We start from the raw sequence: 24,540 nt of genomic DNA on the forward strand, positions 1-24,540 counted from the left end.
CTTCATAACACCCTTAAAACTTGGGTATTTTGACCTCCTGTGGATAAATAACAACAGCTACCTATAACCATATTGGTGTCAGATAGGATCATTCATTCTGTCATTGTTTACAGGAAGTTCTGAAGAAGCCAGAATCTGAGGAAGAGGATGAGCATTTCAATCATTGACTTTGGCTCATTTGCCTTGAGTAAAGCTCAACCCTCAGACAATGAAATGAAACGATTATCCACAGAGTTCATGAGGGAATTAAATGAAAATGGATTTGTTTACCTCAAAAACACTGGGATAAAAGAAGAGCAAGTATGCATTCATTTTAATACTTCATGTTGTGAGTCATCTGGGTCTGCTAAATAGTAACTATATAAGAGGGCAGTTAATTTTAGTTTACATTTATGTTAACTTCACAAGAGTACTACACTGTATATTTACTCTTCTGAAAGAATTACTCATTTATATGGAAATATATTGGACATATCTTTAAAAGTTTAACAGTTTAAAATGCCATATTTGATCTTCATACATACAGTACAAAGTTTGATAAAATGTCATCTGTTGCACTCACATATCAGGTACATTAAATCACATATGTACCCAAGAGTGGAATAGAAGGCAAGATCAGGCTGCTGTTAACTTACTAGGGATTTGACTCCACATACAACTGATTCGTAAACACAAGAACTGGAAATTATTTTGAATTGGAGCCTCAGATAGATACTCTTGCCCCAATCCCTTCCATTACATCCTACATTTATGGGGACAGAGTTGTTCATGCTTGTTCTAGGCATTCTTCTTCTTCTTCAGTTGTCCATCAAAATCCAAAGATGACGTCCGCTCCTTCAACGGTGAGATCTTTGATGACTGTACAGTCCTATCCTGGACCCACAAGCTCTATTGCAGGTGGGACATGTATACGTGATAGTGATGACAACCATGGCTGCATTTCTCCTGGCTCTCTTCTGCTGCCTTCTGGTTGTTCTTTCTATCTCCAGAATACGAACCCCCATCCCAACACAGCTGTCGCCAAGTGTTACGGTCAGCAGCAACATTCTCCAGGTCCTCAGGTCTGATCTTGCACTTCCTCAAAGCATTCTTCATCTGATCCTTACAGCGCTCCTTTGGCCTCCAACTGAGCGTCAACCATGATGTAGCTGGCTATATAACACGCTGCGGGGTAGCCGACATGGGGGCATCCTTATCACATGCCCCAGCCACTGCAGCTGACGCTGGGTGATCATGGCCTCAATACTTCTGCAGTTGGTCTTTACAAGTATTTCAGTGTGAGGCACCCGCTCATGCCAGGTAATTCCCAGGATGTGCTGAAGGCAGCTTATGTGGAAGTGCTCCAAGGACTTGATGTGATGGCTGTAGGTTACCCAAGCTTCACAGCCATAAAGGAGGGTGGTGACACAGACCGCTTGGTATACAGCGACCTTTGTGGAGGGACGAAGGCTCCTGCTCTGAAAAACTCTACGCCGAAGTCTCCCAAAGGCAGCTGATGCCTGTTTAATGTGGCTCTGGATGTCATCGTCAAAGCCGCTATCCTCAGAGAGTATGCTCCCCAGATATTTGAAAGATGGCACTACTGACAGCTTTTCATCACCAACAGTGAAGGCAGGTATTGTGGGTGGGACACTGGCACTCCATTGGCAAACCACTTCTGTCTTGGTGGTATTGACAGTCAGCCCCATCCTGCTGTACGCTCTCACCGCCACAGCAAGGACAGTCTGAAGATCCTCCGGAGTGTGGGCCACAAGAGCACAGCACTGCAGCTCCAGGACCCATTCTTTACTGAGTTTGGTGGTTGCGTGGAGCCTCCTGATGTCAAGGAGGTTGCCATCTAATCTGATGTCCACTGCCACACTGCTGCTGTCTTCAATCTCATTGTGGAGAAGCTTGGTAACACACAAGAGGAAGATGTTAGAGTACTGGCACGAGCACACACCCCTGCCTCACCCCTGCGTGTACAAGGAAGGGCTCAGACTCTTGTCCTCCTATGGTCACCCGAGCAGCCATCCCATCGTGGAACTGACGAAGGATGTTAACAAATTTATTGTGACAGCCCAACCTGAGGAGGACATCCCATAAGAGCTCTCTTTGCACAGTGTCGAATGCTTTGGAGAGGTCGACAAAGGCCATAAACAGGTCTTGATGTTGCTCCCAGCACTTTTCCTGAAGCTGCCGGGCTGTGAAGATCATGTCGATAGTGCTCCTGTTCTTCCTAAATCCACACTGCGATTCAGGCAGCATCGACTCGGTGATGTTGCTGATGAGCCTCTGAGGCATCACCTTAGCCAGGACCTTTCCAGCAACAGAAAGAAATGATACGCCCCTACTATTACCACAGGTGGCCCTGTCACCCTTGTTCTTATAAATGACAATGATGTTTGCATTTCTCCATTGCTGTGGGATGTTCTCCTCAGTCCAGGCCTTGGTGATATACTGGTAGAAGGTGTACATACACATGTACCCTCCGTTCTTCAGTAACTCAGCAAGGATATTGTCAGTGCCAGGGGACTTGTTGTTCTTAAGGGAATGGACAGCTGATAGAACCTCCTGGAAGGTTGGTGGTAGACTGAGGTCGTGGATAGGAGGAAGTTCAGGCAGTTCGCCCAGGATGGTGGGGTCTGCATCAGAATCCTGATTAAGCAGGGTGTTAAAATACTCAGCCCACCTCCGCAGAATGGTATTCTGATCCTTCAGAAGCGTTAGACCATCTGCTGTTTTCAGGGGAGTAATGCATTGATTTATTGGGCCATAGATGGTTTTGACAGCATTATAAAAATTATGCTCGTCATTATTATTGGCAAAGGACTGGATTTCATGTGCCTTTTCAGTCCACCGCTCATTTTATATGGCCCATATTGCCTTGATGCTGATGGATGAAGGGTTATCTGAAGTTGCCCAGTGTGCTTTGTGCATGTCCTTAAGCAAGTTGTGGATGGTATTTAAGTAATTGTCAAACCAGTCTTCGTGGTTCCTGCTCTTATGTCCAATGGATTGGGTTGCTGCCTCATAGAGCACAGAGTTGATACAGGTCCACTGGTGTTCCATGGTATTTTCGGAACTCGGACAAGGTTCCAGCTCCCATAGTTTCTCAGCTAGGATGCGTCGAAACTCACTTCTTGCTTCTGTGTTTCTCAGGCAGTTGCAATTTAGCCACTTTTTATTGGGTTTTTGCAGCCGCAGGGGGAGGTGCACTTTCATATGGAGCTTGGCCACAATCATACAGTGGCCTTACTACTAGGCAATACTACAGGAGCAACACCATAGTGACCTTCCTGATGTATCAGAAAATTGAAGATTGAATCGTGTGGTAAATATCACCAGAATTAACATGAAAGAAATTATCAACATAAAGCTGTTTCGAGTGGGTGACTTAAACAGCAACATCCTGGCCTCAAGTTTATATCCAGTCTGCAGATGAGCCTTCATTAGATAAAATTACTCTGTTGCATCTTTCTTGTGAAGGAGATGTTCCAAAAGCCAATGTTTAACTCCTCTGAGCTCAATGCAGATGGATTATGGAGTGAAGTTACTCAAACATTTGCAAAAAGGCAGCTTTAAAACTCTGTGTTTCCTTCACGTCATTAAGTCAGTCTTGTTGGTTACCTGACCAATATCATGCTAATTTGGGGGGATACATCCCGAGCACAACATTAAAAATCAAGCCTATTAATGGTGTAGCTTCTCTGCTCATAAATTTCTTTCAATAATTTCATGAAATTACAATTTCACCAAAAAAAAGAATGACCAACTAAGAAGGTCACAGTTTGATGGGGGGGGGGGGGGGATCTGTAAGAATAGAAAAGAGAAACTATGGTGGATGAAATAGCTGAGAAGCTCAGAAGAATCATTAAGCTGAAAGCAAAATGTCATAGAACATAAAATACAAAGTTGGGACACAGTACATTAGCCATTAACTTGTTTACATAAAAGAATAATATTTATATATATTTCACCTAGTTAGTCATACAGCATATATAATTCCAAACTCGCTGGAGCTTAGAAGATTGAGGGGGGATCTCATTGAAACGTATAAAATTCTAAAGGGATTGGACAGGCTAGATGCAGGAAGATTGTTTCCGAAGTTGGGGGAGTCCAGAACAAGGGTCACAGTTTAAGGATAAAGGGGAAGCCTTTTAGGACTGAGATGAGGAAAAACTTCTTCACACAGAGAGTGGTAAATCTGCGGAATTCTCTGCCACAGGAAACAGTTGAGGCCGGTTCATTGGCTATATTTAAGAGGAAGTTAGATATGGTCCTTGTGACTAAAGGGATCGGGGGTATGGAGAGAAAGCAGGTACAGGGTTTTGAGTTGGATGATCAGCCATGATCATACTGAATGGCAGTGCAGGCTCGAAGGGATGAGTGGCCTACTCCTGCACTTATTTTCTATGCTTCTATGTTTGTAAACAATTTTTCCTCAGGTGTTTAGAACAATGGACATCTGCACAAAGTTCTTTCTACTTCCTAAGGAGATTAAGCAAAAATATGCCCATTCAAAAGACACTGAAGTGCCACATCATGGCTGGTATGATTTTGAGACTGAGAGGTAAGCTTTCCCTGAACTCCTCCTCCAGATTTTCATAACATGTGCCTGAAGTCATAAATTAATACTTTCAACCCATTCCAGGCCACTTTCATTTATGTTTGAAACATAGAAGCACAACAAAATTAGAGCACAGGTCAGTCAGCCCTTTGAGCCTGCTTTTTCCATTCAACATGATCATCCATCTTCGTACCAAATTCCTGTTCACATCCCACACTGCTTTGTGACATATGAGCCAAGTTCAAATACCTACCAACTTGCATCTACATTTCTCTGTGGGAGAGAAATTTCATAACATATACCCTCTTGTGTGGGTCCTGATTCTGGACACCTTAATAAAGGTAACCGTACTCTTTACATTGTTTACTGAAACATTTTGAGTTAAACTTTCTTTCTTCTAACCTCCAGCTCAATGGACTCAATCTTTCCACATGGGATAGTCAAGGTTAATCCAGTCCCAGGTATTTCCCACTAGACCTTTCCTGCCACCTGGGAAAAAAGCCCTCATCTAAAGAGTCCTCATCTTTGTTACTTAGTTACATGTTTATATGTTTAATCCCCTTTACTCTTGACAACCAAAGAATATCCATGCATTACTTTTATATCAGTAGATTCAACTGTGAGAGTTTTAATAAAGATAATGTTTTGTCAGTTGCAGAAAAACTGGGATTAATGGGAGAGATGGACTGCGTAACAATTCTGAATGGTTGTTTAAATAAATATAAATATTCTTCTCTTCACAGTTTAAATTCAGAAAATCTCAATGACCTGAAAGAAGCCTTTAATTTATCAGCTTTGACTTCAGATGATGTAAGACCTCTTATTTAGGTTGAGTTTGCTTCGGTATCCCATGTCGTTGTCTACAGGCCAGGAATGAGGCAGTTCCTGTCGTGTCACCGGAGAAAATCTTACTCTCCAAAATATGCAAACACATGAAGCTTGCAGGAAATCTCTCATTTATGCCTAAAGTTCAAGTCCTCCACTGGAAAAGCAAAAATAATGCAATGTCAAGAGACTAGAAATAAAACACAGAAATGACAAATATATTCAGCCTGCTAAACAGTGTCAGAAATGAACTGTTAACACATCTGAGCTATTAATTCATTCCCATTCTCCCCTTCTAGCCTATATATAATCTATTCATGTAAACCTTTTCTCAGAATCATGGTCAGTGGCTAAGCAATGGTTCTTAACCCTGACATGAAAAAAATGTTCTTCATAGTGACTGCCAATCATTAGTCTGACTTTCCCCTTTCCCAACAGTTACTGATGCCCGACAGCTGAGAAAACTCCAGTTAGGATAAGCAATCAAGACCATTAAAACATTTGTAAGGATGAATCATCTGAAAGCATTTTAGAAAACTTTTCTACTTAATATAATGTTAAAAACACATTTGAATAGACATCATGAAAGTAAAGGCTGAAGTATTAAAGATATGCATTTAATACTTTCAGAAATAGTTTACTTTGGAATATTCAGAGAATGAAACCATCCACATCTAGAAAATATTTCTTCTAAGGTCAGTTAATTTCTGAGCAATAATTATGCACTAGTACACCATTACTAATACACTTCAACTTCATGTAAAGAATTGCAAAACAACCAGATGACTCTTAGTTGGGCTGGTTCAAAATGCATTTCAGGTCATGATTTCAGGATAATTCCAGTGGAGAAGGCTGCAAGCAATGCATCTTGAGGTCATTGTCCACAAAATGCTGGAGGAGCTCAGCAGGTCAGGTAGCAAATATAAAGGGGATTAGGGGATTAAAACATCAACATTTCATGCTAAGACCCTTCATTATCACTGGAAAGAGAGGAGTTAGAAACTAATTTCTTCCCAAGTTCTGCTGAAAAAGGAATTTAACATGCGCTTTACTTTGCATTAACTTCTGAAGTTCAGATCACATCAAATCAAATTTAATTATCAATCATTCCAGACATAGTAAAAACAGATCTATCGTCCAAGACTCTGAACGACCATATCTGGCTATCAATGGTACAGTCTCCTGGCACTGTGCAGATGCTGCAATCCAGCCTGTCATTCAACCACTTGAACACTGCAGGGCAGCACCAACAGGTGACACACTTCGACATTTCGACCAACTCTGCCACCAACACCAGTCCAGCTACTTTGATCAATGAGCAACTCACTGATGGAGGAGATCTGCAATACCCAAAGTTCGTTGAGTAGAACTGTCTTTGGATCATAAACAACAAATTTTACTAAGAAAAGAAGCACCTTTGGTTCACACACGCCACGTCTTCATAAGTGGAAGTAAAGCTGCCATTTTAATTCCCCATCCAACTCCCGCTCATTTAGTCCTAGCAGCTGAGGATCGAATTAGAGTCACTAGAAACAGGCCCCTCATCCCTCCTTGTTCATGACAATCACAATGTCCAACCAGCTTGTCCCATTTGCCGACATTTGGACTGTGGTCCTCTAATACCCTTTTATTTAACTGGATGGCTTTTAAATACTGGCAAAGAGCTCACCTCATCCACTATTTCTGGCAGCTCATTTCAAATACACAACACATTTTGTGTGGAGAAGATGCCCTCATGTTCCTTTTAAATCTCTTGCCTCTGATCTGACATGCGGAGTTCTTCCAGCATTTTGTGAGTGTTAAGCTTAGACCCTCTTGGTTTTAGCACTTTGTCTGGGAAAAAGATTGTAATTTCCCTGTCCCTTAGTCATTCATGATCTTGGATGCCTCAATCAGGTTACCCTACTGCTTCCTACCACTAAATGAATCCAATTCCCTAATCCAATTTAAGCCATGCTATTTCTCTGCAAAACATCAATGACCTTAGCACATTCATACTTGTACTGAGAATAGAAATAACTGAAAGAAATGAAGAAAGCAACTCCTTCTTTGGATTAAAGGAGATAAATACTTACAGCATAAAATTGAAACAAAACAAAAAATAACTTGTTACCTTTATGTCCCCAACAAGCTTCATCCAAGGATATCCATCCTAAATATGCAGCACATTTTACCACTCCATACTTAAGTACAAACTCAGTTATGTTAATCAGAATGCCAACTACTTAGAATATGATAGAAACAAAATTTGATCTTAATCTTTAGTTATAGTCTTTGTAAAGTTTATTGAACAATTGTGCTGTTAATAACTGGTTAAATTTAATGTTGTAACTTGAAATCATGTTGTTTTCATACATATTAGAGATGGCCTATCAAAGAGGTCCCTGAGTTTTCAGATTGTTTGGGGTCATTCTTCAGAACCTGTGAGGAACTATCCATCCGAATTTTGAAAGTTCTGACACTGAGCCTGGATGTGGAGGCTGATTTCTTTGTCAGCAGGCACCAAGAGATGGGCAGTAAGTACCCATTTCAATGCAATGACATCTGATGAGTTCCTGCACTCACCACCACTCCCACATTCACTGGGTCTACGGATTACTTACTCAAGAAACCCATGGGTCTCCAGTGTTTAGAAATCAATGCAATTTGAGGAACTGTCAGCTTCAGAAGATATGGAAAAGGGTAGTGCTCTGAAAAGGGATATAAATCATAAAATGAAAATGTGATTTGGTAGCTGGTCAATTAATTAATTCATTAGAATGCCATGCAGAATAGCCCCTTCTGAACCATGCTGCCCAGCAAACCCCGATTTAAGCCCAGCCCAATCACAGGACAATTTACAATATCCAATTAACCTATTAACCGGTACATCTTTGGACTGTGGGAAAAAACTGGAGAACACAACAAGAACCTATGCATTCCATAGGTTAGACATACAGACACCTTACAGATGATATTGGAATTGAACTCCGAACTCAGACGTCCCGAGCTGTAACAGCTTCATGCTAACCACTATGCTGCCATGGTATAACAATAAATTGTTTCCTTACATCCGTGATCAACCAGGAATTAAACAGTTGGAAATTGTTCTAGTTGCTGGTGGTTAACAGCATAAGATCTAGGAACAGAATTAGGCCATTTGGCCCATCAAGTCTGCTCTACTGTTTCATTTTGGTTGATCCATTTTGCCTTTCAGCCCCGACTTCCTGCCTTCTTCCCACATCCATTCGTGCCCTGACTAATCCAGAATCTGTGGCAACAAATTCTACAGATTTACTTAAGAAATCTTTGGCATTGACTTAAGAAAGTTTCTTAAGCTTAAGAAATCTTTGCTTAAGAACCTCCTCTCTTTGGCTTAAGAAATCACTCCTCATCTCCATTCTAAAAAGCCACTCCTCTATTCTGATGCTATGTCCTGTGGTCTTAGACTCACCCACCAAAGGAAACAGCCTCTCCACATCCACTTTATTGAGTCCTTTCAACATTTGATAATTTTCAATGTCACCGTTCATTTTTCTGAATCCCAGCGAGTAGCCCAGAGACATCAAATGCTCCTCAAGAAACAAGCCTTTCAATCCCAGAATCATTTCTGTGAGCATCCTATGGACCCTCTCCGATGTCAACACCTCCTTTCTTAGAGAAGCAGCCCAAAACTGCTCACAGTACCTCAAATGCAGCCTCACCTGTGCATTATGGGGCCTCAATATTATATCCTTCCTTTTATATTCAAGTCATCTCAAAATGAATGCATTTGCCTTCCTCACCATTGATTCACCCTGTAAGTTAACCTTTAAGGAAGAAGTCCCTTTTCACCTCAGTTTGAAGAATTTTCTCTCCATTTAGAAAATAGTCTATACCAATAGAGATCTCTACATTAATAGAGATGGCTTTACTTTGAAAAATAATTCTACATAAAAAATTATAACGTTTATTATGTTATTTCTTAAAGATAAAGCAAATCCAACAACCTTGAGAACTTTATACTACCCACCAATACAGAAATACTGTCTGAAGGAAAAACAGACAAGGTGTGGAGAACATTCTGATTATGGAACATTCACTCTACTTTTCCAAGATAAAAATGGAGGATTGGAGGTAATTGTAAATCTTCATTCAGTTTCCATTATTATTCTATTTACAACAAATTACTAAATTAAATATGGCATCACCTAAAGCATTCCCTATTGTGCATATATTTTCATAACCTTCAAGTGTTGATACAGCACACTTTTAAGAAGACAACAGCTGAAGGGCCAGAAAGTAGATCAGAATCATCCATTTTTTTCTAGCCTGCAGTTCAGTGCCCAACAAGAGAACTGTTCTCTTGGATGAGATAAGTCTTTCTCTCATCCACACATAACCAATGAAAAGATAGGTGGCTAAGTTACTCTAGAGCATGCAGAAACATAGAAACATAGAAAATAGGTGCAGGAGTAGGCCATTCGGCCCTTCAAGCCTGCACCGCCATTCAGTATGATCATGGCTGATCATCCAACTCAAAACCCTGTACCTGCTTTCTCTCCATACCCCCTGATCTCTTTAGCCACAAGGGACATATCTAACTTCCTCTTAAATATAGCCAATGAACCGGCCTCAACTGTTTCCTGTGGCAGAGAATTCCACAGATTCACCACTCTCTGTGTGAAGAAGTTCCTCCTCATCTCGGTCCTAAAAGGCTTCCCCTTTATCCTTAAACTGTGACCCCTCGTTCTGGACTTCGCCAACATCGAGAACAATCTTCCTGCATCGAGCCTGTCTAATCCCTTTAGAATTTTATGTTTCAATAAGATCCCCCCTCAATCTTCTAAATTCCAGCAAGTATAAGCCTAGTCAATCCAATCTTTCTTGATATGAAAGTCCTGCCATCCCAGGAATCAATCTGGTGAACCTTCTTTGTACTCCCTCTATGGCAAGAATGACCAAAACTGCACACAATACTCCAGGTGTGGTCTCACCAAGGCCTTGTACAACTGCAGTAGAACGTCCTTGCTCCTGTACACGAATCCTCTTGCTATGAATGCCAACATACCCTTCGCCTTTTTCACCACCTGCTGTACCTGCATGCCCACTTTCAATGACAGGTGTACAATGACACCCAGGTCTCTTTGCACCTCCCCTTTTCCTAATCGGCCAGCATTCAGATAATAATCTGTTTTCCTGTTCTTGCCACCAAAGTGGAAAACCTCACATTTATCCACGGTAAATTGCATCTGCCATGAATTTGCCCACTCACCTAACCTATCCAAGTCACCCTGCATCCTCTTAGCATCCTCCTCACAGCTAACACCACCGCCCAGCTTCGTGTCATCCGCAAACTTGGAGATGCTGCATTTAATTCCCTCATCTAAATCATTAATATACTGGGGTCCCAGCACTGAGCCTTGCGGTACCCCACTAGTCACTGCCTGCCATTCTGAAAAGGTCCCATTTATTCCCACTCTTTGCTTCCTGTTTGCCAACCAATTCTCTATCCACATCAATACCATACCCCCAATACCATGTGCTTTAAGTTTGCACACTAATCTCCTGTGTGGGACCTTCCGAAAATCCTTTTGAAAATCCAAATATACCACATCCACTAGTTCTCCCCTACCCACTCTACTAGTTACATCCTCAAAAAATTCTATAAGATTCGTCAGACATGATTTTCCTTTCACAAATCCATACTGACTTTGTCCGATGATTTCACTGCTTTCCAAATGTGCTGTTGTCACATCTTTGATAACTGACTCTAGCATTTTCCCCACCACCGATGTCAGGCTAACCGGTCTGTAATTCCCCGGTTTCTCTCTCCCTCCTTTTTTGAAAAGTGGGGTTACATTAGCCACCCTCCAGTCCTCAGGAACTAATCCAGAATCTGAGGAGTTTTGAAACATTATCGCTAATGCATCCACTATTTCTTGGGCTACTTTCTTAAGCACTCTGGGATGCAGACCATCTGGCCCTAGGGATTTATCTGCCTTTAATCCCTTCAATTTACCTAACACCACTTCCCTACTAACATGTATTTCCCTCAGTTCCTCCATCTCACTAGACCCTTGGTCCCCTACTATTTCCGGAAGATTATTTATGTCCTCCTTAGTGAAGACAGAACCAAAGTAGTTATTCAATTGGTCTGCCATGTCCTTGTTCCCCATGATCAATTCACCTGTTTCTGACCGTAAGGGACCTACATTTGTTTTGATCAATCTTTTTCTTTTCACATATCTATAAAAGCTTTTAGTCAGTTTTTATGCTCTCTGTCAGTTTTCTCTCATAATCTTTTTTCCATTTCCTAATTAAGCCCTTTGTCCTCCTCTGCTGGACTCTGAATTTCTCCCGGTCCTCAGGTGTGCTGCTTTTTCTGGCTAATTTGGATGTTTCTTCTTTGGACTTGATACTATCCCTAATTTCCCTTGTCAACCACGGGTGCACTAGCCTCCCTGGTTTATTCTTTTGCCAAACTAGGATGAACAATTGTTGTAGTTCATCCATGTGATCTTTAAGTGCTTGCCATTGCATATCCACCGTCAACCCTTTAAGTATCATTTGCCAGTCTATCTTAGCTAATTCATGTCTCATACCTTCAAGGTTACCCTTCTTTAAGTTCAGAGCCTTTGTTTCTGAATTAAAAGAAGGGTAACTTTGAAGGTACGAGATGTGAATTAGCTAAGATAAGCAAGTGTTGACTTCATTGCTCACGGTGAGTCAACAAGTGTTTCAAGATCAAGGACCAAGAAGTAAAGTCACTCACTTCACAATATCTCAGCATTCAGCAAAGCAAACGTACAGTGGAATGTGTTGTTTGTGTTAACAAGGATGTGCTGGGGGTAGCCCGCAAGTCTCACCACACCTTCTTGTACCAACATACTATGTCCACAATGCTTGAGAGAACAGCACAGAACACAACAAACTCCAAAACAACGGTGAGTCAAATCCTTCCCACCCAGAGACACGGAGAGTCTGCCTACCCCAGGGCAAGCCACGCTTTGGCCATCAGACTTCAACTTCCAGACTTCTGATTGACCCTTGGGTATCAAGCCCTGGACCAGTCAATGATGGAACCACGAACTTTTGGCTTGAACATTGGGAGTGCCGACAAACCAGTCCTCCTGCTTGCACAGACATCTAATCCCAGGACCCAACCACCTGGTACACCCAACATCCACGGATCTCCATTGGCACCTGCCCACATCATTGACCTTTGAGCATGGTGCAGAGGCTTAAATTGTGCATGTCCTTCTTCACAAACCCACATCACAGCCTTTCAAATATGGAACATGTAGTGTGGAGCAGAGGGCTCCAACTCAGTCCAGTCTTCAAACTGATCCACATCTCTTCCCATAAACACTAACCTGACGCTACTCTCCTCCCAATGATTCTGGCCAAGACCCTTCATCAGGACTAGAAAAGAAGGGAGGAGAAGCCAGGGTAAAAAGGGAAGAAGTAGAAGCTGGCAGGAGATAGGTGAAACCAGTTGAGGGGAAGGTGGGTGAAGATACATAAAAGATTATTGGAATAGTTATTTCCTGCATTGATTATGTCAGTGCCCTATCCTTTCTGATGTGTTAGTTAATATCCCTACTTTGCAATGTATTTCATTTTCCTCTCCAAATATTGGATCTGTTCATATATATTTTGACGAAAACCTGGTCATTCTGAGGCATAAGTAAACAGGAAAATTTAATCCAAAAATTTCAGAAATGATCAGATAAGGCAGCATGTGCGGAGAGAAAAACAAAAATTTTTAATTTTAATTTTTAATTTTATAAATTTGTATTTGTCAACAGAAACGGAAAAGATAAAAGTGATTACTCCTGCCGTTTTACTACCTTTAAACATTTGTGTTCCAGGTAAAGTCCAGATCTGGCCAATACATCACTGCTCCCTACATTCCAAATACAGTTCTGTTCAATGTAGCCAACATGCTGCAGAGGTGGACATCTGACAGGTGGATTTCCACAGTGAGTCACACAACCATCCTTTGATTGCAGTTATTAGGGAATTGATACTATTGTAGCAAGTTTTTATGAATTCATTTCATTGATTGACTATTGAAACATTTTCTCTTCACTGAGAAATGCATTGAAATGTCTCTGTATGGGCTGGCTGAAATTTAGTCACTCCTTTACAGAGAAAAGCTTTTCTCTTAGATGAACTGGTCATGTCTTTGGAAATTTGTTTTTAATTTCAACTCAAATTTTCCACTTGGATGCAACTGCCTGCTAAAACAAATGGAAGTATATGATCAGAAGAGAAGATAATTTCTGGGCTGAAGCTTTCTTCAGCTGAAAACCAAGCATGGAGAACAATGACAACACACACAAAACTCTGGAGGAACTTAACAGGCCAGGCAGCATCTAGGAAAAGCCTACAGTCAACATTTCAGGCTGAAACCCTTCAGCAGGACTGGAGAAAAAGGCTGAGGGATAGATTTAAAAGGTGGGAGGAGGGGAGAGAAAAATGGAAGAATATAAGTGAAACATGGAGGGGGAAGGATGAACTAAAAAGCTGGGAAGTTGATTGGTGAAAGAGATAGAAGGCCATGGAAGAAAGAAAAGGAGGGAGGAGCACCTGTGTGAGTTGATAGGCAGGCAAGAGGAGGTAAAGTAAGAGAGGGGAAAGGGGATGGGGAATGGTGAAGGAGGGGGCTGCGGGGCATTACTGGAAGTTAGAGAAATTGAAGTTCATGCCATCAGGTTGGAGCTACCCAATTTGAATATGTTTTATCCCTCCAGCCTAAGTGTAGCCTCATCACACAGTGGAGGAGGCCATGGATGGACATATTGGAATGGGAATGGGAAATGGAAAAGAGGCAGCTGAGGGCAGCGTTGGTGGTGGATGAAGGGAAGCCCTTTCTTTGAAAAACGAGGACATCACCTTCTTTCTAGAATGAAAACCTTCATCCTGAGAGCAGATTCGGAGGAGACAGAGGAATTGAGAGAAGGGGATGGCATTTTTGACAAAAAACATGGTGAGATGAGTTATAGACAAGGTAGTTGAGAGAGTCCGTGGGCTTAAAATAGACATCAGTGGATAAGCTGTCTCCGGAAATAGAGATAGTGAGATCGAGAAAGAGGAGGGAGGATGTGGAAATGGACCAGGTAAACTTAAGGGCACAGTGGAAGTTGGAGGCAAAGTGGACGAAGTCAATGAGCTCAACATGGGTGCAGGAAACAGCACCAATGCAGTCATTGAAAAGTCAGGAAAAGTCAGGAAAAGTGCTGGACAGTCACCAGTGTAGATTTGGAACATAGACTGTTCCACGTAGCTGACAGACAGACAGGCATAGCTGGGCCCCACGCACATGCCCATGCATGTGTTTTGTTTGAAGGAAGTGGGAGGAGTCAAAGGAGAAATTATTTAGAGTGAGGACAAGTTCCCCTAGGTGAAGGAGAGCAGTGGTGGAGGGGAACTGAGAACAATGGCCAGCCATATTTACAAAATAGATAGCAGCATCAGAACAGTGGATTGATTATGATAGGAGCCAATTACCCTGTTAAAGATAACCAGTCCATTTCTTCAAGAACCACCAGAGTCGAAATAATCTGGTTCAAGTTGTGACAACAAAAGCCTTAAGTCCCCGTGTGTAACAATGTCCGAGCAGTTTCTGTTTTTTCTGAGTATGTGGTTCACTGTACTAAAGCCTCTTTCAACAAGGTAGGAGGATGGAAATGCAATGAAGACCCATCTGGCTCTTCTCCAAAGACCAGAAAAATTCATTTAAGTGTAGCCACATACAACAAAAGCTGACATTTTTGAAAAGCATTTTTGCTTTTTCATCATTCTGAATTTTCTGTAATTTCTTCTTGCAACTTCTCTTCCTGTTCTTCTGCTTTGCAAAGAAATGGGTTAATTACCCATTCCAGAAATTCCAGATCATTCAAATCCTTGAATCAATTCTGAAAATCCTTCTTCAGTGACTGCAGGTGTAAGCAGTACTCTTGTAAATCACTGTCTGTGAAAGAGAGTGCCATACTTTCCATGCAGGGAAACTGAGAACATTCTTCTCCCATTGTTTTGCTTATATATTTCCAATTTTCTGATAAAAGCGGACATTGCATTTTTTGTCTAGATTAAGCTGAAATTCTCACCCTGCAGTTTCATATTCAGAATGTTCATTTTGTCACACAGATCAGCTAGGTATGCCACATCTCCTTGTAGAAGTTCTATTTGTTTCCAAACTCTTGCTGACTTTGAGCAAAAATTCAACCACAGTATCATGAAGATCAAAGAGACGTTTTAAGCAGCAGCCTTTTGAGAGCCAATGCACTTCAGTGTGAAGAAGCAAGTGTACAAACTCTTCATCATTATCTTGGCATAACTGGCAAAATATTCTGCTATTTAATGGATCACCTTTAATTTTCTTGATAGCAGATAATATAAGAGTCATGCTTGAAAAATGTTGCTGGCTGAGGTTTTTCATTGTGAGATGTTGATAATGAATTATACAATGGATTGCAAACAGACTTGAAATTTCATTTTTCAGAAATGTCACTAAACCAGCATGGTGACCTGTCATATACATTGTATGGTGCTCCATCTGTTGCACAAGAAATCATGTTCCTTATCAGAATACTTTCATCCTCAATATACACTTTGAGCTTGTCGTAGATTGAATCTTTGTTGAGATTTGTTTTTAGCTTTTTATACAAGAGAGTCTTTTCATAAACTTTTTCATTTTTCATAAACCAGACGTATGCCATTAGCAAAGCCTTGTAGTCTCGCACAGCTGACTCGTAAAGTTGTATCTCAGATTCTGTTTTTTTAGCTCTGCATAGTTTGTACTCAATGTCTTCACTTATTTCTTCAATACAACGAGCTACAGAGTTATTTCTCAGAGGAATTGATTTTAAATTACTGGTATCCATTTTGAGAATGGTGGTGAACACATCTGATATAGCAGGCATTATTTATCTTTCACCAGTTGTATGAGGTTTTCAACTCTTTGCTATCATTGTGGAAATGTAATAAGAAGCAATGAGATTACCATCAGCTTTCTTGTCAAATGACTCGAGTGTGCAATGCTTTTCAAATGTTTCTTTCGGCTTCTGGAACTGAGTATTACCATAAGTAGCCTTATCAGGCTGTCTCTTGTGTAAGTGTTCCTGCAGTCTTGGTGGTTTTGTGGCTTCATTAGACAGTACCATATTACAAATAAGACACATGGGGTGTCACTGATCTGACGAAAATGGAATAAAATCATACTCCAGGTATGTAACATTGTATTGACACACTTTCTGTAGTTTCTGTTTCTTAGCAGAATTAGAATTCAAGGCTTCACCAGCTTCAGACTCATAGAGAATGTGCCATGCGTATTTATCCATCATTAACGGGGCTAAATTAAAATAATTAATTAACAGAAACTGGGAATGCCTATTGGATGTTGACAAAAGCAACAAGTTGATATAGATGGAACAATAAATCTATTTCACCATTTGGGTGCCGCCAGCACTGTATCATTGCGCAAATTGTTTTCTGTAGATATGTTAAGAAAGTTGAGAGTGTGTAATTGACTTACCAACAGGGGCGTATCTATGGAAAATAGTGCCCATGGCAAGCACTGAAATTGTGCTCCTGTCCAAACATCTGACACCCATCTTTTAGATAACATTACCATAACATCCCCTCAAAAACACACGTTAAGCTCGTTAATCTTTTAATTAACAAATTATGGCACTACAGGAAATTATAACCGCACCTTCCTTGCTTTCACTGATGCAAATTGGTCTATGATGTGATCAAAGTCAGTTTTTTCAGCTTCTTCTCTTTCTACACTCAGCAGAGCAAGATCACAGAGACTTCCTTGATCCATGGAGGCTCTCAAATACAAAAGTATTCGTTTTAACTTGCTGAATGATCTCTCACAGCTAAAGATGGAATCTGTGATGGTTAGCATTAACTGAATAGCAATGCGAAGATTGGGGAAGATGCTCTCATCTCTGTACTCAACAATAAATTCAAGAAGCTCTTCAGGTCTTGATATATTCATATTGACCTGCCTTGATAGCAACATTCTGCAATCCAAAATTTCTTCATATAGCTGCTGTCCATCAACATCAGAGCTGTACAATTCACCCAAATTTTCGCACTTCTCCTTTAGGTCGTTACTGTCGGCGCCGTAACACAATCCCTTGACATCGAGAAGGAACCCAAACTTGGCATCAGTGTTGTGCAGACGAGTGAACCTTTCATCCATTTCTCTGTGAAGATGGTCGAGCGTTTCCTTAATGACTCTTTCCATTTCCTCCTTAGCTGTTAACCCAGCGTCTCTCGAATTCTCATCAGCCATTCGTTTCTTTCATCTCTGACGTCTTTGAACTTCAATATTCCATTCTTGACAGAGACAGACTCCTTCTTCAAGTGGCTCACTGACCAACACTTCTCTTTCATCATAAAAATGATTTTGGAGGGCTTTCAAATCCAGAGCAGCACCGTGGAAGTTCAAGCTAGGGTCCTGCAGCCTCTTTTGAATACAGTCAATACTGTCCTGGAAATACTTCAAACCCAGCTTTATTATTTCTGTTCTCAACATGGCAGGCAGAATTGCTTTTCCAGTATCCTTCTCGAACTTCAGAAGTCCAATGTCATGCTGTTCAATCACTTCTGGTATGACAGTTAGAGGCTCTTTGACACCATCCAGTTCACTAGGTTCAGTGTCGTCAGGTTCAATCTCGTCAGGTAAAATCTCATCAATAAATTCAACATCACCACCACCACCATCGTCTTCCCCTCCTGTCATGTCCACGTTCTCTGTGGCAGCCTCACTCTTAATCTCATCATACTCAGATTTATCTGACTTGACTTCCTCCTCAGCTTGTACTTGATCCACCTTCAGATTCTAACAAACTTGTAGCAAGTGCAGGTGACTGCATGGAACGTGTTGAACTACTTGTTCCTGGCTTTTCAAAGAAGGGCATGAAGAACTTGCTCGACTTCTTGGCTTCCTCCGCCTCCAGCTTCTGTCTCTTCCATCCTTCAGCTCCACTTTCCTTCGTCTTCGTCTTCGTGTTTCATGATCTTCTTACACAATGCTCTGATATAAGCCCATCCTAGTGCTTCTTACCAATGATAATCAAAAACAGATCACACATATGAAGAAAATTCTTTTTTCGCTATCCGAGAGAGGCGTGTCTGACTTTAATAGAAACTGCTCGGCGACACCCTTTTCAAGTGGTGCCCAGGGTACGTGCCATACCTGCCATACCTTAGATACGCCACTGCTTACCAACTGTTAAGTTGCATGAATTCATTCTGTACCTCAAGTCAAGGGGAACTGCTGGGCACCTTGGTTGTTAAACTATGCATCCCCAATAATGTCTATTGTGTTGATAAGGTCGGATGAGACTGCCGAGTTTCAGGCGCATTGTGACAGTAAATGCTCACCATCTGCTGACCTATGGTTCTTCCTGTGTTTCAGTACCGCATCCTTTTTTTTTGGACGTGCCTGTTCTATAAACAGTCAGTCAGGTCTCCTTCCTTAAGTTAGGGTGCCACTTGCGGCCACCCCCAAAGAATCTTAGATGGCTTTAATTTCCCTTAATATCCCCTTACGACATGTAACTGGCCCCATTGGGAATTGGACATGTAAATTGTGTTCAAATCCAACACAGCGTTCTATGGTATCTCAGATAGTTCTGATACCCTTACTGAGCACAGTTTCAGATCAAAGTTCCAAGGTTCAAAGGTCCAATTTAATGTCAGAGAAACATATACAATATACATCCTGAAATGCTTTTTTTTTTGCAACCAACCAGGAAAACAGAGGAGTGCCCAAAAGAATGAACAACAGTTAAATGTTAGAACCCCAAAGATCTCCCCAGCTCCCCTCCCTCCTGTGCATAAACGGCAGCAAGCAACAACTCCCCCTCCCCACTGGCAAAAAAAAGCATCAGCACCTGCCACCAAGCACTCAAGCATGAGCAAAACAAGAGCAAAGACAAAGACTTCGCATTTCACCCAGTGTATGACATACCACAGGCTCCCTCTCTTTCTCCCAAATAAGGGAGAAGGAGGTGTCTCCATTTTCCCAGCGAGCAGGGAGACCTAACAAACAACTCATTGGTTTATGATGTTAAATGTTCATTACGTTGCTTTTTTCAAGCTCTGTGCCTGAAGATCTCAAAGATCTCGGGTCTCCGGGCACACAGCCATAGATATTTCAACTTCCCCAACGAGACATGGGTCTCCAGCCATAACACCGACCCTCAAACTCCAGAGCCCCGAGATCCTAGGCTTTCAAAACCAAGCCGAAAAACAGCCCGTTCTGATGAGTTGGGAGCGGGTCCCTTTCCCACAAAGAACCGAAGTCAATGTGTAACTCCAGGTCAGTGTCTTCAAAAGAACCCTGAAAAGGAAAAATAAAGATATTAAACATGGAAATGGAGCTGTTTCTGAAGCAGCAAGCAAAGGAGTCACCATTTAGTTCTTCACAGTTTTGAGAATGCATTTCTCATGTCAATGCCATAGCATTATATCTAAAAACCACAAAATGCCATCCATCATGGGAGCAAAACACTTCCTTCTTCACATCCAAGAGACTTTGTAGCAGAAAGTTTTACTAATAGATTCGGGGCTATTAGGGTGAGCATTTCTGTAAAAGCCACTTGGGAAAACAAAGTAACTTCCTTTGGATGCATCAACTGTGTTGCATATAAGCTTCATAAATTTAAAAGAACTGTTGAAATATTAAAATCATGTTACTGTAAAATCATGTTAGTGGCTGTAAATATTACTGCCTGTTCTACACTCAGTAATGCACAAATTTCTTACTCCTTTGTTTTGGGTCATATAATTTATCACAGCAGCTTTTACAGAGGGCAAAAATAGCCAGCCAGGAACCAACAATTACACAATATGTTATTTATTTAGAAATGCAGCACAGAACAAGCCCATTCAGCCCAACGAGCTGTGACATTTATTTAGCCATAAGTCAATCATATGATGGTCTACAACGACCAAATAATGTGGGAAGAAACCAGAGCTACAGGAGGAATCCTATGAAGTCACAGAGAGAATGTACAAACTACTGACAGACATTGCTGGAGTTGAACTTCGAACTCTGACACCCCAAGTACTAAAAGGGTCATTCTAACCACTATACTATCATGGCATCTCTCCTCCACGCCCCCCCCCCCACCACCAAATCTTGGCCACCCAACTTAGGGCTAAGATCTAACCAGTGCAATTTTGAGTGCTTCATGTGAATGAGCAAGTGGCTGGCACTGCCAAGAGAAAAGAAAGACATTGCTGGAATATCGAAATGACTGTCCAGCAGCAGATATGGGACTTACTGAAGGCAACTTTCAAATAGAAATGTGATTTAATTAAAGGTAATTTAAAAAGCTAATCATGTTTTACTCAACCCAAAAAATTGAAACTAGATATCTCATCATATACCTCATTTTTTTTATGTGGGATCCTGTTTCTAACAAATCATTTATTTTCAACACCTGCTTAATTGTAAGGAGACTGGTGAGAGGCTAATGTTGTACCTCTATTTAAGAAGAGAACAAAAGAAGATCCTGGGAACTTTAAACTGGTGAGCCTCACGTTAGTTGCAGTGAACTTGCTGGAGAAAATTCTTAGGGATAGGATATATGACAATTTGGAAACCCATGGCCTAATTAGGGAGAGCCAGCATGAATTTGTACAGGGCAAGTCGTGTCTTCTCAACTTGATTGAGTTATTTGACAAGGTAATTAGAGAGATGGATGAAGGTAGGGCAATGAATGTTTTCTACATGGATTTTAGTAAGGCATTTGAAAAAGTTCCTCATGGGAGGCTAATCCAGAACAGTAAGATGCATGGGGTCTGCGGCAAACTGGCTATTTGGATTCAGAACTAGCTTGCACATAAAATACGCAAGGTGAGGGTTCAAGGGATTAATTTGAGCTGGAGGTCTATAATTAGGGAGGTTCTGCAGGGACCCATGCTGGGACCTCTCTGCAATTTGTGATGTATGTAAATGGCCTGGATGAAAATCTAGATAGGTGGTTGTGGATATTGTAGAAGACGGGCAAAGAATGCAGTGTGATATAGATCAGTTACCAGATATGGGAAGAGAAATGGAAAATGGAATTTAACCCAGAAAAATGTGAGGTATTGCACCTTGGTAGGTCAAATGCAAGGAGACCCTTAACACTGCTGCTGAGCAGAGAAATATTGGGGTCCAAGTTCACAGCTCTATGAAAGTGACTACATAGGACGATAGGGTGGTTAAGGCAGCATATGGAATTGCTTGTTTTTATTCATCAAGGCATTGAGTTCAAAAGTCAAGAGGTTATGTTGCAACTTTATGAAACTCTGGTTAAGTCGTGTCTGGAGTATTGCATACTGTTCTGATTGATCCATCACGGAAAGGATGTTGAGGTTTTGACGACAGCGTCGAGGAGTTTTATCAGGATTCTGTCTGGTTTAGAGGGCATGTGCTATGATAAGAGGCTGGAAAAACTTGAGTTGTTTTCTTTGGAGTGGCAGAATCTGAGGGGAGATCTAATAGAGATTTATAAGATTATGAGAGGAATGAACACAGTAGACAGAGAGTATCTTTTTCCCAGGGTAGAAATGTCTAATACCAAAATGTATGTTTTGAAGGTGAGAGAGGGTAGGTTCAAAGAGATGTGAGGGGTAAGTTATTTTTTAAAGATCGCAGAGTGGTGGATGCCTGGAATGCGCTGCCTGGTGTGGTGGTAGAGACGAGTACATTAGAGGCTTTCAAGACACATTTGGATAGGCACATGAATGCGAGGAGGATGGAGGGATATGGACATTCTGCAGGTAGGAGGGATTAGTTTGGCAGGTTTTGATTTACATTTTAGCTGGTTTTTCACAACACTGTGACCCAAAGGGTCTGTTCCTGTGCCGTACTGTTCTATGTTCCATCTCGGAAATGCTCATGTGCAGTTGCCTTCATGTTTTGATCTACTTGTCGAAAGAAATAGACTGATAAACCAACAGGAGTTAACAGTGACAGCTTCAGACTCAACGATGAACATAGTTGTGTAAACAATAACAAGGATAGTGGAATAAGTTAATAGTGGAATAATGGACTACAAGTCACTCAATTTCCATTCAAGACAACCTATTCAATTAGTATCAAGGAAGTTCAGCCAGGGAGGGAGTTATTCTAGTATAAGCTGTGGACAATGAAGCCTGGCAGTATTACCATTGAGAAAACATGCAGCATTGGTGATATAATGATCATATCAAATAGACGTAATTATGTATAATTGAGCAAAAGATAACGAGAGACCAGGAACAAAACATCTGAACCAAGGTGAAATTTATTTGGCGGAAGCCTGATTGAAAGCTGAAGGATTTGCCAGAGTTTCAGGTACAGCTGGATGACTTTTTTTTCTTGAAACTAACTAATGTTCAGGGTAACTAAACAGAAGCAAGGCAATGCAATGAAGAAGAAGTTGGAAAAGATGAGGAAACATTCAACCAGCAAAAGGGCTTATCCAAAACAGAGGAAGAGGAATACCAAAGACATGATTCTGAGCAATGATGCTTTGAAACTTTCCAAAATAATTCAGTACCTTGTGACAAAACGATTGAACTTAACATTAAAGCCAGTCGAATGTGACTTCTCAACTTAAGCAACCTCATGTTGCAATAGCCATACGTGAAGGCACACTGAAGCATCATCTCTCCCAGCCTACTGCATTTCAAAATACAAATCAATATTTACAGTGAGCAAAATTTAATAAACCTTTCATTAATAAATACCTTACATTTGGTCACGGGTGATGACACAGAATTTATTGTTTATTTGATCGAGATTCATATGTGCTGTTCTCATTGATAAAGATTTACATTACTGTTTGACTCTTAATTTGAGTCCATTAAACTATCAAAACTCTCCTTGGCTTAATAAAACAAAATATAGAGTTGGTTACAAAAACAGAATATACAGTACAAGTGAAATAAATTATTGTTTCTTTACTTCAGAAACATCGAGTACCAATTCCACAGACTGAAGACGCAATGAACAGGACCAGACAGTCCCTGGCTTTCTTTGTTCTTCCAGCTAATGATACAACAGTTGCATGTTGTGATGGCCTGGACAAGTATCCACCCATCATTTCTGCCCAGTACCTGAAGGATAGACACAGTGATATGTTTTACTAGGAATCCTATCCTTCTCGTGCTTGAATGGGATAGTGACAAATAGACTTGAAATTCCAGTAAAATTAAACAATATAGTTTCTTATCAAAACATTAGTGCATGAATTCTGCACATTTTTCTGGCGTATTAGGACAATAGTGTCCACATGTACAGGGCTTGTCAAATTTCTGAGTTATTTAGTGTTTGGGTTCAGAAGATGAAGGACACATTCACCAGACCCAATGACTTTCTGAAATTTCCTGGTCACAACACACACTGCTTAGCATTCCTCAACAAAATTGCCAGATTTCTCGGAGTTACAGCAAGTTGACCTAATGTTATAGTCCAAACCATCCAAAGCTCTTATTACCAGCTTTCACATCACTGACGTCACTTAGCAATGTGCTATTTTTTCCTTGAGCGAATGCTCACTGACCTGTTCTGACCCTAAATAATGCCAGAGCTGTGAAAATACAGCAGGATTTCAAATCAATCATCCAGGAGAAGCCAAACATTTCAGAAGGGTTTCAAATACATTTAAAAAATAAAACCTTATGGTCAGCTTCTGCCACCATTTCCTTGTTTACTCTAAGTTATCACCAAATTGTTGGGTGGTACTTAGGCTATTAGTATTTCAATAAGGTATTGTGTGGATATTCTAATATGACTGTTCAGTGGGAAAGTGGTTGACTTATTGAATGGCAAGAAATTCAATACAGTCGCATTCTGTGACAGTCACTGGATTGAACAATACTATTTAAAATAATAGAAGATCAAGAGAAAGTGAAGCATTTTCAAAAAGTTGTATTCAAACATGAAAAAGTTTCCAAATATCTGGAAATTGATTTCCCTCTTTCTCTTAAAACCATATGCATTTGTAATGTTCATTAATGCATAATTGATTAAAAGTGCTGAAATAGCTCATGTAGACTTGCACTTAACCATGTTTTTATCATGTAGGACAGCAAAAGCAAAAGGCTTTGCTTTTATATACTAGAATATATCTTTTATCCTAAGAACACATCTGCCTTAAAGTCAATCAGAAACAATTTACAGCACACAAAGCTCCCACAAACAA

The 24,540-nt window shown here is 40.8% G+C and overlaps 1 protein-coding gene across 1 annotated transcript; it reads left to right on the forward strand.

The window, feature by feature from the left end:
* Window positions 1–147: 147 nt before the first annotated feature.
* LOC132397553 (uncharacterized) lies at window positions 148–23,485 on the forward strand. The gene is made up of 7 exons (XM_059976376.1): window positions 148–300; window positions 4,428–4,552; window positions 5,293–5,359; window positions 7,737–7,890; window positions 9,324–9,475; window positions 13,213–13,317; window positions 23,306–23,485. Exons 1-7 carry the CDS (start codon window positions 148–150, stop codon window positions 23,483–23,485), a joined length of 936 nt encoding a protein of 311 aa, XP_059832359.1.
* Window positions 23,486–24,540: the final 1,055 nt, after the last annotated feature.

Source organism: Hypanus sabinus, chromosome 7 (assembly GCF_030144855.1).
Source record: "Hypanus sabinus isolate sHypSab1 chromosome 7, sHypSab1.hap1, whole genome shotgun sequence".
NCBI lineage: Eukaryota > Metazoa > Chordata > Chondrichthyes > Myliobatiformes > Dasyatidae > Hypanus > Hypanus sabinus.